Source organism: Vulpes vulpes, chromosome 13 (genome assembly GCF_048418805.1).
Source record: "Vulpes vulpes isolate BD-2025 chromosome 13, VulVul3, whole genome shotgun sequence".
NCBI classification, from domain to species: domain Eukaryota; kingdom Metazoa; phylum Chordata; class Mammalia; order Carnivora; family Canidae; genus Vulpes; species Vulpes vulpes.
The window spans coordinates 61,498,946-61,518,837 of NC_132792.1; the positions used below are offsets into that span (position 1 = coordinate 61,498,946).

Below are 19,892 nucleotides of genomic sequence, written 5' to 3' on the forward strand. Positions count from 1 at the left end.
GTATTCTCTGTAATCTCCTCTCCTGTCTCTCTCTCACACTCACATATATGTACATATGTATGCGCACATATGCGCAAAACTAAAAGAAAACCAAACCAAAATGACTCAGAATTCCAACATCCTTTACCTTCCCCCACTAATTGTGTTCTCTTTCATGCCTTTCCTATTCTCATCAAAACTTTTCAAAGTGCTTATACTCGTTATCTCTCTTCCTTACTGTCCATTCACTCTTCCATCTCCTATCTACTAGCATCTGCTTTCATGATCTTCTTGAAACTTGAAACTATTCTGTATACACATCCTGAGATGTAATCAGATGGAATCTTTCCTACTACAAAAATATAACTATTCTAGGGCACCTCGGTGGCTCAGTCAGTTAAGTACCTGCTTTCAGCTCAGGTCATAATCTGGGGTCCTGGAATTGAGCCCTATGGGGCTCTCTACTTAGTGGAGAGTCTGCTTCTACCTCTCTCTGTGCCTATCACTCTCCCTGCTTGTGCTCTCTTGCTGTCTAATAAATAAAAAATAAAATCTTTTAAAAAAAGACGCCTATTTTATTTCACTTTATCAAGCCAATACCTGTTTACCAACAAAAAACTGGAAAATATAATAAGAGGAGAAAGGAAAACAAGTTTCCATTCACAGACAAATAATAACAGCTGGTTGTGAATTCTTTCAAATAATTTTGTGCACATGTATGGGCATGCATATAAATACTGTATGTCTATACAGGCATATACACAAGATAAAATTAATATGAAATATATACACTTTCATTACCTGCTTTTTACTTAAAGCATTATCTTAACTATATTTTCATATTAGTATTTTCTATATCATTTTTAATGGCTCTACAGTGTACCATTGTGTGAATGTACCATGATTTCTTTATCCATTTCTCTAATAAGAGATACTTAATTTCCAACTTTTCACTATTACAAATCCCACAGCAGTAAACAATGGAAGTAGGGCTTGGAGATAGCTGTACTCACAGTGGAATAGATTTCCATCTGTTTCTTATAAACTTATCTGTCAGTTCAGACACCTCAGGAATATTTTCTGAAATATTTTCTCCTCTTTGATTTTTATGAAAATTCTATCTTAGTTTTCATCCCACCCTTTTCAGTCTCCTCAGCTGGATCATTTGTCTACCTATGTCTCAAATGCTGATTGTGTGTGTGTGTGTGTGTGTGTGTGTGTGTGTGTGTTGTCTTTCTATATGTGCTGAAGATTCCCGAATCTATATCCCCAACCCAATTTTTCCAAATAGGTGACTTTGATATGTACGTACTTGACTGCTGGAACCAGAAAAGAGCTATCTATACCACTGGGATGTACCAACAGTATCTGAAACTAGAGTGTGAAACAAAACTCCACTTTCACCCCCAAACCCTTTTGAATTTTTATTTGAGGTAGAGAGAGCACCCATTCACCTTAATTATAAACAAAAATAAAACAAATACATATTTTTCTCTTTATGTGCACCCTTCCCTCATATGAACCAAGGACTCTTAGTCATACAACAATCTACATTTTCTTAAGCCCATTCTCTTTTTTCTATCCCATAGCTTTTTCAGCCTCTCTTCATTTTATTTTTGCTTAAGGCAAGGACTATAATCACTGTGCCAGAGTGATTACTCAAAAGCATGGGATGATGACCTGATTACAAGATCTCTATAGCACAGAAGTCTCCCCCCTCCCCGCTCCCCTGCCACCTAGACTTTCTTTTTCATAGCCTTCCTTTATCACTTCATCCTTTATGCATCAACAATATAAAATTTTCCTCTTACACACATGCTTCTCTCTCTGCCAGGCACCTCCCTCTCCCCATGATACATCTTCGTTCTCCTTTTACCTTAGCTTTACCTTCTCATCCTTCTAGACTCCATTCAATAAAGTTTCCATCAGGTGGGCCGTAAACCTCCTTGTTGGAGGCTCTTCTACACTCCCACAGGCCCTCCAAAGGCACCTTATACAAGACTTTGAAATTCTGCTTTTCACACTTATTGTTCCTACTAAAATATGTCTTGAGGTTTGGGTGCATGTGTTAACCATCTTATAATGTATGAAGACTAGATAAATCTATGTGGCAATGAATGGACAAAGAACTCTGCATTATCTGCTTCCATTTTCACTCACAGGCTGTCATCCTCTAACTCCTCAGGCTGTTTGTCAGACAAGACTTTCTCGGTATGTTCATGATTGATGAACTAAAAAAGCCATTTGTTATTTTTTTCTTGGCTGAGTCCAGATTGCTATTACCAGTCACGAATCATAAATATCTGTCTTCTGTCCTCTCAACAGCTGGGCTCTTTTCCTTGGAAAAGTTCCAGCCAGAGTTTCTCCTAGGCTGCAATCTGTAGACTGATATCTGGATGGACTAAAGATACTCATCCTATTGCTGCCTCATTTCAGAGAAAACTGCCAAAAGCTGCAAAAGCCTTAGGCTTGGAAAATGCTGGAAGCCCTGCTACCCTGGAATCAGAACTCTGCTAAGGAAACATTCTGTTGACCAATGTCATATAATATGGAACTGCTGTACCCTTGCTTTTAGTTTGTTTGTTATTTACCTACTCACTTAACTATTTATTTTTCAGCATAACTCCCTCAATAGATAAGCCACAGTTAAAGCCAAAGAGCTCAGCAAACAAATCAAATCTACAAATACAAAACCCATGTAACCTGATATCAAAGGCCCACACTTAAGAGAAGTAGGAAGTAGATCTGCAGTGAAGAAAGAGTTAGGGAGATGTCTCAGAGGAGAGGGACCAGGAAGAAATGGAATCACAGGTAGCACCCACTGAGCAAATCACAGCTGGGTTATGTGCTACATGCTGGAGAAGTCCAGGGCAGAGGAACCATGAATGAGATTAGTGAAAAGCAGATAATAGCAAGTAAGTATGTTCAGAGAAAAATACAGAAGCATAAAAAGGGGACACCAAATCCAGTCTAGAGAAGGACAGCAACAGTAGATCATTTTGGATTTTGGAAGAAGTGGTATTTGAGCTGAAGCTAAAGGGAGGAATAGGAGTAACTTGGTAGAAATGGAAGCACTTGAGAGAAGTGAGGGTGAGATCTCAGGGTACAGCATAAGCAAATACGGGAAACAGAAGAACCTCAGTAAGTGTGAAAATGCTCCTGTGTTGCTGGTGCATAAATGGCTAGTCATGAGAGATGATACGGAGACAGGTTTAAGGGTCAGATCATTTAACACTTTCTATGAGGTTTTAAGGAAACACTGAATAGCTGAAAGAAGTGGGTGTCAGATTTCCACTTTAGACTTATCACAATGAACACAGTGAGAGATTGGAGGAACTCCTTCTTCTTCTTTCAAAAAAAGTGTGACCTAGGGAGTACTAACAGGGGTGAAGAGAATCCAACCCAAGACTGAGGGGAAAATGAACAAAATTTGGTAATTAATTAGTTATGAACAGCAAGGAAGAGAAAGGAGTCTATAAGGGTCCAGTTGGGATGAACTGGTAAACAATGGTGCCATCACCTAAAGAAAAGTATGCAGGAAAAGGGTCACATTTGAAGAAAGATGTATGATCTACTTAGATATACTGAGTTTTGCATGACAGTGGGATATCCCAGTGCAGATACGCTCCAAACATTTTGTATAAACTGTAAACAGTCTGTATGGAAAATATATTCATCTGAGTTAGCTTTTCAGGGATGACAGTTAAAACTATGAGGGACAATAACAATGAAAGCAGAGACCATTTGAAAGAACAAAGGATAACACGTGGGAACAGCATTTAAAGTGACCAGGAAGAAGGAGGAGCACCAGAATGAGACCTACAAGAAATGGTGTGAAGGACATCCAAGAGGATCAAATATTAAGAGCAAGGTCCCAGAAAGTAGAAGATGAGAGTCTGAAGACAGACAGAATAATCAGTGGTGTTAAAACTACCAGAGCAATTTTGTAAGATGAGTATTGGAAAAGTGTTCATCTAGTTTGACAATGTGGATTCAATTGCTGACCACAATGAGAAAGGTTTCGATAGAATGACAGGTGCAATCGCACAGCTATATTGAAGGGAGAAAGGAAGATGAGCAAGTGGAAATAATGAGTGTTCATTATTTCTTTTGAAAATTTTTTTGAAAGAAGAAGGAATTCTGATACTGCCATGAGGTAACTCAAACTCAAGAGAGGAGTTTTCAGGTATGTTTGTTTTTAACATTAATGAGAGCTGTGGTATTCAATATGGTAGCCATTCATCATGTGGCCATTGAGCATTTCAAATGTGTCTAGTTCAAATTGAGATGTGATGTAAATTAAAATTCGTACTTGATTTTGAAGACTCAGTATGAAAAAAATCCCAGTAATAATATTTATATGGAATACAAGTTAAACTTGGATATAGAGGACTACGCTAAATATTTTATGAAAATTAATCTCATAGGATTCTTTTTGCCTTTTTGTAATGTGCTGTTTGAAAATCTAAAATCACACAAATGGCTCACATTACATTTCTGTTGGGCTGTGCATAGCTGGAACATGTTACAGGCTATTAGGGATAAACAGGAGTAATACTAAGAATATATGTAGTAGACAGAATTCTAAGATGGCCCCCAAGGTACACACCTGTGTAATCCTTTCTCTTTGAGTCTGCACGATCAGATATGAAAGGATATCCCTCTCCTGACATGGTTACTAACTGGTTCACTGAGTAAATCAGAAAGATATCCTGATGGTCCTGTCCTAGGCAGGTGAAACTTTCAAAAGAAGGTCAAGCTTCAGAGAGATGCTCCCCAGTGGACTCAATAAAGTAGTAGGGAACTACCATTACAAGAAGATCACAAGGCAAGAGGCTGACAATGGCCTCTAGTTTCTAAGAGCAAACCCTAGCCAAAAGCTAATGAGAAAACAGGGATCTTAGTGCTACAAGGACTACATTTGCCCAATAATTGTAATGAACATGGGAAGAGATCCTGGAGCCTCAGATAAGATCATAGCATGAACCAGCACCTAATTTCAGCTGGCCTAGACCCACAGTAAAGCATTCCACTAACTCGCACCTGTATACCTGAGCCACAGAAACTGTAAGATAGTAAATTCGTATTTTTAAAGCCACAAGTTTGTGGTAGTTTGTTACACAGTAATGGAAATAAAATATCTAACATTTAATTAGCAATTATTATATAGTAGGCACCACATGAAGCACTTTAGACACATCATTTCATTTTCTCATAAACTCTAAGAAATAGGTACCATTACTATTGCAATTTTGAGAAAACGTAACTGAAACACAGAGAGGTTACAACATTTTCTTAAAGTCACAAAATTAATATTAGTATGGGGGCACCTGGGTGACTCAGTAGTTGAGCGTCTGCCTTTGGCTCAGGTCGTGATCCTAGGGTTCTGGGATCAAGTCCCGCATCAGGCTCCCTGCAGGGAGCCTGCTTCTCCCTCTACCTATGTCTCTGCTTCTTTCTGTGTGTCTCTCATGAATGAATAAATAATTTTTTTGAAGAAAAAACAAACTAATATTAGTGGGACTGGAATTAGAAAGATTTCCATGTACAGAAAAGACAAAGTAATTAATGGAATCATATCTCAGAGAACTGGACAAGGGTCAAGATCATGGGTGGAAAGCTTGGTTTTAAATGTGAGAACCATCTTCACTGTTGATAATGGCAGGAGAAGGAGAGGAAAGATGTGGAAGCACTTATGTATGCAGATGGATAAAGGGGAACATCTTCTACACATTCTACAATTAAGTTTTTCTATAAAGTCAGAGACAAGCTAATTGCTAAAACATGAGACAGGGAATAAATAGGGGTGTATAGGTTATTGTGTGGGTTTTTGATGGTTGCAGGAAGAGTACAGAAAGGAGGGACTGACCAAGGTAAGTAACAGTGTTGAAAAACCAAGAATCTGTAGGGTAGTGTCCAACAGGGTCGAGCCATTTTTCCCTGGAGCTCTCAGCCTTACTGGGGAGGAAAAGCTGAAGGTTGGCAGCACTTATTCGAAGATGTGAATTTCACACTGAGACATGACAGAAGGATGGAAACAATAGGGAATGAGACTGTTAGTAAAGCTGGCCCACAGAAGAAGGAAATCAGAAGTGAGATAAAAGGATGAAAAACAATGAAGGGAAGATACACCAGAGATACTCCAATATACTGAAGGTCACAATGCAGGTCATAATGCAGGAACAGAGTGAGGATAACAAAGAGCTAGAAAGAATGCAAACAGGTTGGATGCCTGGGTGGCTCAGTTAGTTAAGCATCTGCCTTCAACTCAGGTCATGATCTCAGGGTCCTAGGATGAGCTCCATGAAGGGCTGCCTGCTGAGCAGGGAGTCTACTTCTCTCTCTCCCTTTTTCCCTCACCCTTGCTCATGTGCTCTTCTTTCTCTTTCAAATAAATAAAATCATAAAAAAAAGAAGAAAGAAAGCAGGTTGAACCACAATCTATAAGCCATGAATACACTGTAACTTTGAAATATAAATTATAGATTATTAAAATGAAATTGTGAAAACTGAAGTGATTCTTGATGGCAATCTGGGACAAATTACTTCGTTTTAATGAAGAGGAAATGTGAGGAAGGAGGCCAAATGGTATACTCAAAACTGGAAGCAAGTGAGTGGCAGTAAGTGGATCAACGATATTTCCCATGGCAGTGCCTGCATCTATTTTACATAATATACATTATGGTCTCAAAAAAGGACATAACTAAGACAGCATAGAGTGCACATAATATTTAAAAACTGGCACTTTAAAAAAATGTGTTCCTAACAATGACTGAATTTACAGTCTAATTATAAACTCAGACACAATGTGTATATCTGTGTGTATACATAAGTGTGTGACTAAAGTATAGTTAAATGAGATGTTAGCCAACAGAGAAGAATTCAGAATAACATAATAAATGTTAATATAAGTACACTATTTTTTCTTTCATTCTCCAGAAAAGTTTCCTAAAATTATTAATTATTTATATATAAATATGTATTTATTCCCACAAGGCATTCTAGGGAAAAATTATTTATTCTGATGGACACTAGTCCATTCCAAAGCAATAATTACTAATAATGCTACCTCATACTTCTGAAACATAAATCCATAGAGATACTTTGCTAGGTTTTAGAATGTGTCTTTGACCCAGGTAGAGAGTCGGCATATGAAAATGTAGGTAGAAGAGAAATAGCAAGACCTCTCAACAAATCTGTCCCTTTTAGATTGTGGTTTCTTGAAAAAGCTATTAAGTAAATTTAATCTGCCAAATTTAGCATATTCAAAGCCAAGAATAATCAGTGTGAATTCATTTGGGGACATGTATTTTATTCTCTTTATATCAATATTCAAAGATGAATGCTTATATCTATACTCACATTCACATCCATATCTACATATACATATAGCCACATATATCCACATTCGTGTTCACATACATATCTAAGTATTAGAGAAATATGACCAGTGACAAGCAAAGGTGAGTAGGCCCTGTTATTTTGGGGGTGGTTATAAGTCAGTTTTTCCTTCTTTCCATTAAAGAAGAATTACAATGAATTGTACAATGAATTTAAGAATTACAATGAATGAGAAAAACAGAAACTATCTTTTAGAAAACCCCAGTAATAATTGTTTTAGGCAAGATTTACCAATGGATGCTGAAATTACTGGGTAAAAGTATGTAAAAGAAACATGATATTTTCAATCTATCTCTCCTAAGATATTTATTAGCTACAAAAAAGCAAAGTATTAACTTTACGGTGGTGAAACCTGACAGACACCACCTTAACCAACTGACTGAGGTTAACATCACCAGAAATAAGATGATGGGCCTGAATATAATTCACTGAGAAGGATGCTGCCCTCAAGCCCTTCGATCACAGCCACCAGAAGAGATACATTATGTGGGGATGTGAAGGTCTTGTATCTTCACAACTTCCCTATTCAAAAAACAGTTTCTCTCACCACTTTAAAGTCAGATGGAAACAAACACTTGGAAAGGGCAGGAATCCAGGCTCCTGCAAGGAGAAAGTCATGTTTAAAGAATATTCAGAGGGGTGCCTCAGTGGTTCAATGGTTGAGCGTCTGCCATTGGTTCAGGTCGTGATCCTGGGGTTCTGGGATCGAGTCCCTCTGTCTATGTCTCTGCCTGTCTCTCTGTGTCTGTCATGAATAAATAAATCAAATCAAAATCAAATCAAATCAAATCAAATCAAATGTTCAGAAGTGCTGCAAAGGGAGGGATCCAGGCACCAAAAATCCACCATGCCTATAACAACATGACTTTGCCACATTATAAGCCACTGCAAATTTTTCTAGCACATCTACCTTTTAAGAGAATCATAGCATAGCATGTGTCACAGCTCGACTAACTTAATATAATAAAGCATTACACTGAAAGGTTTGCAAAAAGCCAGGGAAAAGCACAGTACAGTTATTACTGAAACAAAAATCCTGTTTGTGAACTAGAAAGAATATCTAGTCTTTCTTGTTATTATTTGACTCCTGTTGAGAGAGAGAGAATTTAAGTCTGGATAAGCTGACAGCTATAGAGCTGAGATAATTCTATCATTTTGGAGGCTATAAATGATTTTTTGCTGTCAATCTCAGGTAAATAACAAATACTTCTAAAATATGTCACATCTTTTGGACAGCACAACTAAGATAAAGCAAAGTCCAACCTTGCCAGAGAAAATCCTATCAGAAAGTATAAAAATTAAGAGATCGCTAAAAACTTTCAAACTTTCCTGTCAATAGCTATGGCACTGGAGAGAAAGGTCCACAATAATAAGACACTGAAGATTCCCTTGACCATACCTTGAAGAAAAAGTCCATTGCCTATGTCTTCCTAGTAAATAAAATGAGGCATAATAGAGATTAGAGATGAGAGGTTAGATTAGAGAGAGTTACCAACTTGAAGCTATTGTAAGATTATTATATCAAGAATTAATGACATCCTGCTTCAGGGCGATAGAAGAACTGAGTTTGTGATTACATAGTTAAGCCCTGGGCAGCTAGACTGCTAAATGAACATCTTTAAATGGTAAAGCTGCATTTTTACTAATTTACACCGGCCATCTCAGGCAAATTGATAACTTGGCAGTTAGTCACATGTTGGGCCTACGATGAAAAGTATTAAACCTCAGAGAGCAAAAATCACAGAAACTCAAGTCATTCCGTGAAGGCAGCATTTTATACCAAAAGAGACTTAAAAAACCTTTAAAGGTAGAAAAGAGCAATCCCTCCCTATATAAAGACCTACTCCTTTACCTGCACATAAACCCCACCACTATTGCCACAAAGAGTCCACTTAAAGCCATCATGGGAAGCCAAAAGCAACTCTCCATAATATATATAGAACTAAACGTTATACCTTATTTCTGGCCAAGTTACTGGCTCACCTGACAGCTTTCTTGGCCCTGACTTTGTCCCAAGAATAATGTCCCGTATTTGCACTTCTTCTACTCTCCCAACCAAGGACTGCTCTCTGGCCATTTTTGTTTCTCCAGACTTCCTTAAAGAATTAAATGAGCCCTCCACTAACTTCTGATCATGGTAATCAGTTGCTAGGTCCCACGTAGAAAGCCATACCTAGGTTTTCTTGGGACAGACCGTAGCTTGAACCTTGATATTTCTGCTATACATGTTGGTAAATATATAAGCAAAAGGCAATCAAACTCCCTTATTTTTTTATAAGATTTTATTTATTTATTTGAGAGAGAGAGAGAGAAAGCATGAGAAGGGGGAGGGGCAGAGGGAGAAGCAGGTTCCTTGCTAAGCATGGAGCCCAATGTGGGGTTCAATCCTAGGACCCTGAGATCATGACCTGAGCCAAACACAGACACTTAACCAACTGAGCCACCCAGGCACCCTTCAAACTCCCTTATTACAAAGTGTTAAGGACAAGTGAATTTTTTTAACCAATTAACAATGATATAATAAGTTTCTGTAAGTCAGTTATCACACTTTAAAGAACAAAAATTGACATCCTCTATTTGACGACCTATGTAATAACTGGGCATATTCTTCAATCGTTCCTCTTTTAATTCATGTTTTTAGATAAATTGAGAGGCTATAAAGAGCCACAATCTCTGACCAAAGGGGTGAGATTTATACATATTAATATAAGCCTTTGACATTTAATAGGATAAGACTTATTTCGTGAACATAATATAGTAATAAGCTAAAATCACTTTATCATTATTTCTTCCAAAGTAAATCTAGCCAAAATTAGGGTCTTCTTGAATCCCAACCAGAGAATTTCTACTAATGAAAAAATTGTAAGATCCTTTGCAATGGGAAAATGTCTCTTCAATAAATGGTATTGGGAAAACTGGACAACTACATGCAAAAGAATGAAACTGGACTACTTTCTTACACCGTACACCAAAATAAACTCAAAATGGATTAAGACCTAAATATGAAACCTGAAACAATAAAAATCCTAGAAGAGAACACAGGGAGTAACTTCTGTGACATCGGCTGTAGCAACTTTTTTCTAGATAGGTCTCCTGCCACAAGGGAAATAAAAGCAAAAATAAATATTGGGACTACATTAAAATGAAAAGCTTCTATACAGTGAAGGAAATAATCAACAAAACTAAAAGGCAACCTATAGAATGGGAGAAGATATCTGCAAATGACTTATCTGATAGAGAGACAAAGAAAAACTCTAAGAGACTCTTAGCCTAGGAAACAAAGCGAGGGATGCTAGAGGGGAGATGGGTGGGGGGATGGGGTTACTACGTAATAGGCATTAAGGAGGGCACATGATGTAATGAGCACTGGGTGTGATGCAACTGATGAATCACTGAACTCTATCCCTGAAACTAAAAATACATGATATGTTAACTAAACTGAATTTAAATAAAGAATTTTTAAAAGTTTAGAAACATGAAAAAATCATGGAGGCAATAGGTATGTTTACTATTTAGGATGACACAAAGCAATGAGGTTCAAAAAAGAAGAATGAGCAAGATACCATTATATGTGTGTAGCTGACCTGGGTAAAAGAGACCTTGCCGAAAGACTGGAATCCAATAATAAGGGCAAGGGGCAGGGTGGGTTGGGGGCAGTGTCCACAGCTCCTCTACTCTATATATCAGTCTTCCTAGGAACCTTGTGTAAAACGCAAGGTCAATCCTCATTTCCAAAATCACACACACTCACAATCTCTCCCGTAATTATAGTGAGGATGCTGGAAATGGGTTACTGGCAATAGTTATAAATGTTTCTACTTTAATATTGGTTAGGAATTTCAATTACAATCAGGTAAATGAACTTACTTCGAGAAAGATTCTCAAGGGCTTTTCCCAGCTTCTTGCTTTCTTGAAGGATGTGGTTCAATTCATCAAAATCACGGCTTTCTGGTTTAATTCGCCAGTTCCACTTAGGATGATCTACTGACCTTGGCACTATGTTTTAAAAAAAATGATTACTTCATAAGCATGCTACATAATGATAAAAAATTTAGTACTCATCATTATGTGAGAGACTGTATCAAGATCAATGTACAGAATAAAAATGTTTGTCTTGGAAATAGTATTCTTATGAGTAAACAGAAGGAAGTTACAAACTGGGTTTTAAGAAATGTTTTAACTGAACTAGTAAAGGGAAGTGTGTTTATAGAAAAAAAGAAAACTCAGGTACTGATTTAAAACTAATAATTTCTATAACTTAGAAAAAAACACAAAAGTAAACTATATTTTATATCACGTATTAACAGCTTAAAAATAATTACTAACTCCTTCAGCAGCAATTAGTAAATATTTTTAAGACATTTTGCTGTCTTCTGATAAACCAGAAGACTGAACACATCTATGCTCACTTCCATTAAATGCTTACTAAAACTGTAATAAAGAATTTTTGGGGGGGTCAAATAATTAGTTGAACAAGAAGAGAAGATGTTATAAGGCAATAAACAGCAAATCTTTTTTGGAAGATGCAGTATAAATTGAGGAGTGGTGGCTGCATTTAGTAAAGTAGAGAATGCTGAAGTCTGGTCCCTGAGGAGAGAGATGCTCAAAAAGGTGGACATTTCATAACATTTCAACATTCAAGCATCAATCAAGGAGGACAAATGTCAAAGTAATAAGGATATAGAAATTTGTTTTTCAGATTGGAAGGATCCATTAAATGTCCAGAACAATTCAAGGCATATTATCATAGAATTTTACAACAGTGGCAATAAAGAAAAGATCTTACAAGCTTCCAGGGACAAACACAGCAATCAAGTTCTCATCAGACTTCTCAATAGCTACACTTGCCCCTAAAGACACAAGAGAAATTCCTTCAAAACTCCAACTGAAAATTACTTCTAACTTAGAATTTTATACCCAATTGAGGAACCAATCAAGTTTCTTGTAAGGATTCAAACATTTATCTTGTAATTATTCTTTTTCAGAAAGCTTTCAGTGCAGAGACTCCACCAAAAGGAATAAATAAACCCAAAAGTGGAAAGGCTTGGGATTCAGGAACAGGTGGTCCTCCACAAAAAGGAGGAAAAGAGAATCCCCAGAATGGTAGTGAAGGATGGTCTCAGAAGACTGTTGAGAAAAAGGCTAGAAACCAAGAAGCCAAGATTAGAGCAAGAAGACAAAGGGCTGCAGAAGAGAGGTCTCTAATTTTTCATAGTGAAATAAAATATAAACAAAATATGATCAAAGTTAGAATTATTTGATGTATTTGAGCGTACTGAGTATTGAATGCTTGAAGGCAACATTTGGTGAAACATTAGTGAGGGGTACACAGAAAACAAAGCAGAGAGAAAAATAAGACAACCATTAGTTCTAGAAACAAATTAATATTTGGATACCAACAGATCTATTGTGAAAAATGCTAATGAATATAGTCATAATATCGATGTAGAGTATATATTCAACATTTAAAATACTTGCATGATTGCATTGTGGGGATGAGATGGGCCTGAGGTATGAAGCCACAAAGTCTTAGAAGGAGGTCAAGAGATGATGCTTCAAATTTAAAAAGTAAAAGGGAACTGTGTAAGTTACTTGTATGTTTGGATATGTAAACTTGTGTACCAAAAAGAACATCTAAAAGAGTTAAAAGTGGCTCCAAAGCCTATACTACTACTTTATTTTCCAAAGCATATTTTTTGTTGTTTTTATTAAAATAATTTTTAAAGATATTATATGATAATGCTGTATAGCAAAGGCAATCTCAGACTAGTGAAATATTTTTTCTGCCATCTTCAAAAAAAGTAATCAGAAATATTTACTATAATAAAAATATACTGATCCTCTGACCCAGCAATCTTATCATAAAGAAATGAGAACACCTATACTTATGTAGGTATGTACAAGGTTGTTCATTTTATCAGAAATAGCAAGATATTTCAGTTAGTAGTTTGTGGCGGCAAAACTCTATAAATAATCTAACTGTCCTTCCACAGGGGAATAAATAAATTATGGCACATTCACAGCATGCTACAGTATGCACAAAGTATAAGATTAGCATGAATATACAACCACAGTACATTCTAAAATAAATAAAAACAAATTGCTCAAGAATGTATATAGTTGAAACCAGTTTTATAAAATAGCAAAACAACTCACACTTATTTTATATGCTAGTTTTAGAAAGAAAAGGATGTAAAAGATGCCAACTCTTTCAAAGGATGTGAAAATATATAAACTATTTTTGAGGAAGTAGAATTTGAGGGCCTGAAAGAAGGGAGAAATATTAAGAATTTAAATTTTATTAACTTTTTTGAATATAAATCTCCTTTACTTCTCCTCTAAAAGATTTAATTTGGAGATCCCTGGGTGGCTCAGTTTAGCACCTGCCTTTGGCCCAGGGCATGGTCTTGGAGTCCTGGGATCGAGTCCCGCATCAGGCCCCCTGCTTGGAGCCTGCTTCTCCCTCTGCCCATGTCTCTGCCTTTCTCTTTCTCTCTCTGTGTGTCGCTCATGAATAAATAAATAAAATCTTTAAATTAACTAATTAATTAATTAATTAATAAAAACTAGAAGATTTCATTTGCTTTTACGTACTTTATTAAATGTAGGGCTAGTTTTGCTTTGAATGTGATACAATGCTGCAACTGAACATGACAGGCAAGGAACCTGCTCTAGGCAGTTTACATTCTTACAAGAATATTATACTCAAAAAAGTCTAAATCAATTAAACATTCTTGAGAATACGAGTGAGCAGATCTATTTAAAGCTCAATGTTACTGCTGAAATGAACATGACATTCATTAGGATTAATAGCCAGAAAGATCAGATAAAAAGTTTGACTTTAATTCTTACCTTTTCCTCATTTTGTTAGTAACACATACTTACATACATTAAGTAACATTTGAATGACAAAATTCCTTACATGATTTGGATTCTGGTGATGGTGGAGAAATGTTAGACACAGCAAGGTCACTTTTTGATTTTTTAGGCTTCTTTGCATTTAATTGCCAAGGTTTATCATAGCTTCTGAAATCCCTTCTTGTTCCTTTATGTTCTGTTAAGACAAACAAAAATATATATATACAGATATATTCAACAATAAGTGATTTCAAGATTGACCAAAATCTAAATCTGTGAAGTCATTAGATATGCCTGGCAAAAGCCATAAGTCACCTCACATCAAAAATAATGCAAATATTCAAAAGTATTCCTTGCTTAACTTCCCCTGTAAATTTTAGTTTTGAATTTGACATGATTCAATTTGTATATTAATATGATTAAGATCGTGTTAAACTGTGAAAGGCTTCCAGAAAGACTCTTTAAGGCATGGGATTACCATTACTTAAAATAACATTCTTTCAATGAGTAGTATGAGTAAAGCCCTGTATTCTAATGAAAACACTGGGGCACCTGAATGGCTCAGCTGGCTCTTGGTTTCAGCTAGGTCCTTACCCTATGGGTGGTGGGGTTGAGCCAGTGCTGGGCTCTGCGCTCAGTGGGAAATCTGCTTGAAGATTCTCTTTCTCTGCCCCTCACCCCTCTCTAAGGTAAATAGATAAATCTTTAAAAAAAATAATAAATCAATAAATAAAAATAACTAAACACATAAAATTTACTCATCTTATTTTATCTTATCTATTATTCACTGACATGTTAAACCACTGACAGTCACCTACATTTCTGCCCTAGCATCACTCATTTTTTTCCACTTCTCTACTCAAGAAAGGGTAATTCAACCAACTTTGTTGAAAGTTATAGCTCACCTTCAAAGGTGGTCAAAGTCATACCAATTCCCAAATTAAATGAGCTTTCCAAGAGGTCACCCCTCCTGACATCTTTGACAAGCATTTCATATTTTTAGACAGGCCTATCTGTGGGATATTTTCCTCCCTGACCCTCAGGCCCTACGTGCTCCTCATCTCCATATCCCCTATTTGACTCTTCCTCCTCTGTCTCATTCACTGCTTCCTCATCCTTCTCTTTCCTCCATGTGACATTCCTGAGAGTTTAGAGCTTCCTTCTGCCTTCTTGTTTAGTTATAAGTGTGGGCAGCCTGGGTGGTTCAGTAGGTTAGTGCCGCCTTCAGCCCAGGGCCTGATCCCGGAGACCTGGGATCGAGTCCTGCATCAGGCTTCCTGCATGGAGCCTGTTTTTCCCTCTGCCTGTGTCTCTGCCTCTGCCTCTCTCTCTCTCTCTCTCTCTCTCTCTCTCTGTGTGTGTGTGTGTCTCTCTCATGAATAAATAAATAAAATCTTTTTTAAAAATAAATAAAATAAAGTTATAAGTTGTCAAATTATCCTATCTTTATGAATGTCTCATCAATCTTTCTCTAGCCACCCACTTGTAAATACCAAATAGACATCATTAAACATTATATGGATTCCTCATATTTATATTTGAAGTTTGTACTAAACCAGCTGTTACCTAATTTTACTACCTAATTTTACTACATGCCATTCAATACCAAAAGAGACATAAATACTCTAAAACTCTAGAACAGAAATGTCAGTCTGGTCTGCCAGAATGCAGGACATGTTTCTACAGATAGGAATAAGACATAAGATTAAGACACAAAATAGGCAAACCAGAAAAGGACTGGAAGATTTCTAGGCATTCATGACACTTGCCCCTACATCAGAGTTCTCTATTCCTGTTGTTCTATGAGAATCTGTCTTTCTATATCCATCCCAGGACCATAATATCTTCCAGTGCAACATGGCTAAAGGAAAGGAATCCTGGTCATAAAACAGAGCATTTCATGATACAAAGAAAAAGGCTAAAAAGAACAAGGAAGGAATAGTATGTGGCTTTTTTACTTTTCCACTACAGGCATGAAAGAAAATCCACATTAATTTAAACAATCTAGCAACGATACTGTTCTTATTTAGTTGGTTGAAAACAGGATAAGACAAAGTTACTCATGAGTATAGCAGAGACCCATAGGATTGAACTGATAATGGAATTTTAGTAGCAATCATGATTTGATCTGTTTCTCTAAAATTTTTGAAAGGGATCCAAATTGTTCCAAGCTATATGTTGAGGGGACAAAGAAGAATCCATCTATCCTATTAATTGGCAAACCGAAAACTAGATGGAATCCCCCTCATCATTTAAATTTGAGTAAATGGGAAAAAAATATCATTCTACAAAAATTTCAATGAAAAGCAAGAATGTATCATTCAAGATACAAAGAAAAATCTAGTTTTAGAAAAGATTTACTCTGGAAAACCTTTAAATTTTAGGATATGGCTAATTGCCTTCTTAATAAGAATAAACAAAACGGATTCTATGAAACAAGAAATGTGAGAGGAGGTAAATTAATCAACCAATCTACAATAAAATAGAACAGCAGACAGAAATGAATAAAGAAGATAAGGAAATACTGACAAAAAAACAAAATGTGATACCAGCATTTAAATTTGTTTTCAAAACCACAGAGCGAAAAGTGATACTGCAGAAAACTGAATCAGTGACACAGCACGCTTGGCAAATTAGGCAGTAAAGAAAGGCAAATATAATGTGAAATTAAATGGGAGGAAGGAAGAATAGCAAAGCAAACTCAATTTACAGGTGGTTTATTTTCCTGAAGAAGAAATAGAAAACAAATATAATAGAAGAGATAACTAAGTACACAAGAGGAAAATAGTTTTAGGCTGAAGATCTGGATTTGCCGTTTGAGAAGATTCACTGAATATAAGAAAAAAATTTAAAGGAAAAAGATAATCATCAAGATATTTTCCCAGTAGAACTTACCAACATCAGAAATAAAGAAAAAAAACCCCACAAGTATTTAAGAAAAATAATTAGAATATCTATAAAGAAATAAAAATAAGGCAGGTTTCAGATTTCTCTTAAATTATATTAAATGACAGACTTTTAGATGATGTTGTATCCTGAGTTCCTAGATATATTTAAAGGCAATAAGAGGACAACTTAAGATATTTTCAGAAGATATTATACCAATATACTTTGAATATTGAGATAATTTCTAGCTAGTCAGAGCATGCACAGAAGAAATAATTCAAAATTGCAGTCAAGGTATAAACTGGTATTATTTACTGTCACCCATATTATAATTTCTTTACTTATATTCATATCCAAAAATTATCCTATGCTTTCCTTCTCTCTCCTGTCATACTCTCTCTCAATTTTTTCTTCCTCACCTTCTAGGACATACAATCCATTGTACACAAACACTTCTCTATCCTCAATACCCATTCTTTCATGTTTTAAGAGACACCTCACTCTTTCCTCTGCAGCTTCCTGGAATGGGGGGTTCATTCCCTCATGTGGTATCAGCCACAGGCTGGATCTTCTTAGCCCAATACGGTTAAGCTGGAAGTCCCTCCTCTCTTGTGTTAAATGCTGCCTGTCTACACTACTCACTTCTCTTCAAGGTTGCCATCATTCTCCTCCCGATTACTCCACAGCCCAACTCAAGATGTTGGCACAGTCTCCCTTGACTTTTCAACAACTCGAATGCAACTCTGGTTTCATTTTCTTAATACTCAGAAAAATCATGCATTAAATCTCATACTTCTTTGTCCTCCCTAACTCTGAAGAGCTTCACCTCCCTGATAATTAAGGTATCCCAAAACTAAGGTTCCCATCAGGACCTTCTCATCATCTATCTGGACTCACTCCACCTCAGAAATCTTGATCTCAAAAAAAAAAAAAAAAAAGAGAGAGAAAAAGAAAAAAGAAAAAAAGAAATCTTGATCTCAAATATTACAATCTCCCATCCTTCTACTTCTCTCATATTTTTACTACATCTACCCCTGCACTAGCCTTCTAAAGGTCTTTATCTTCAGTTCTCTGATTGCGTTTTTGTCTAATTCTTTTTCTTTTTTTATTTAAGGATTTTATTTATTTATTCATTAGAGACTCAGAGAGAGAAGCAAAGACTTAGAGGGAGGAGAACTCCCTGCAAGGAGCCCAATGTGGGACTTGATCCCAGGACCCCAGGATCACGACCTCAGCCAAAGGCAGATCGCTCAACCACTGAGCCACCCAAGTGTCCCCATCTAATTCTTTTTCTATCCTTGCTCAAGATCTTCTCATACTAGACCATGTGCTTTGATCACTTGCATAAATTGCTCACAAATGTTGTCAACTGCTTTGTAAAACCATTCTTCTGCCCTCCACCTTTGCCCTGTCACAACTACAATTCTCACTCAGTCCCTCAACTGTTTGCTCTGCTCCCTTCCCACTGCTTCTGGGCACCACTGCAGAAAATCACAACTGCACTGATGATTTCATTCATGTCTTCAACTTCAGAGAAGCCCCAGAACTGCCTCACAGTCTTTTTTTTTTTTTCCTTTTGCCAACTATTTCCTCCTTTTCCTTGGAGACTTTTCACAACTGGCATCACTCCAATCTCTCCTATTCAATTTCCAACCCTCTTGTCCTCAGCAACAGCCTTACTTCTTACTTACTTCTTAATAAAAAGACAAAATTTTAGGTATCAGATATAACCTCACACTTTCTTTCCCCCAGTCCATCTTCCACTTTACCGGCAAATTTGACCACAACTTCTTCTATTCTTTCACTCTCATAACTTTAACAATTATACCCATAATGCTGAATGCCACTCTGTGATTCCTGCCTTGACCCATCACCAGAGTTTTAGACTCATATCTAACTGCCTCCTGGAATTATCTATGAAGATGCCTCACAAGAAACTCAAAGTCATCAATAGGAAGTGGACTCATTATTGTCCTTCACAAATTTACTCCTGTGTTGCCATCTTGCTTTGTTAAAATAAGCATTTCTGCCATTGCCTAAGTCAGTAAATTGGGAGTTATAATTATCTCCTCACCTCCTTCACCCTCTCCAAGCAGTAAGTCATCAGTACTTGTGTTAGTTAGAATTCTAAGATGATCCCCATAATCTCTGCCCCTTACATTATGCCTTATATAATTCTTTCCCCTTGAGTATAGTAGATAGAATCTTTGACTTGCTTCAAACCAAAAGAATATGGTAAAAGTGATGGGATATCAATGCTATGATTATGTTATGTTAAACACGTTAAGTAGACTTGACTGAGAGAAATTCCCTTGGTGATTTTAAAAAAGTAAGCTGCCATAGTATGAAAGAGCCACATGGCAAGGAACTGTGGATTGCATTTAGGAGTTGACAGCAACCCCGGGCTAAAATCCAGCATGAAAACAGGAACCTGAGTCACAGAGCTACAATAAAATTAATGCTGCCAACAACCTGAATGAGTTTGGAAGCAGGTTCTTTTTTTTATTCCAGACTCCAGATGAGAATGCAACCCAGCCAATATCTTGATTTCCAGCCTTGTGAAATTACACGAAGGATGTAGTTCTGGTAGGTACAGACTTCTGACCCATGGAAGTATAGGATACTAAATGTGTGATGATTAAAACTGCAGAGTTTAACACACTATTATCACCCCAGATACTATAATTTATAAATATGGACTCATAAGAGCTTCATTGGGCTCATAGATTTCATATGGTCTGCCTTTACATGATGGGTGCCATCTCTGC

At 36.6% G+C, this 19,892-nt stretch overlaps 1 protein-coding gene across 4 annotated transcripts in view; it reads right to left on the reverse strand.

The window, feature by feature from the left end:
- C13H8orf34 (chromosome 13 C8orf34 homolog) overlaps positions 1-19,892 on the reverse strand; it is a 395,548-nt gene that overhangs the window by 294,799 nt on the left and 80,857 nt on the right. For all 4 annotated transcript variants that reach the window (XM_026012287.2, XM_072734592.1, XM_026012273.2 and 1 more), the window contains exons 3-4: positions 14,303-14,434; positions 11,248-11,376 (exon numbers count right to left, since the gene is read on the reverse strand). In XM_026012287.2, the coding sequence (XP_025868072.1) occupies positions 11,248-11,376; positions 14,303-14,434 (261 nt within the window). The remainder of the gene's footprint in view (positions 1-11,247; positions 11,377-14,302; positions 14,435-19,892) is intronic.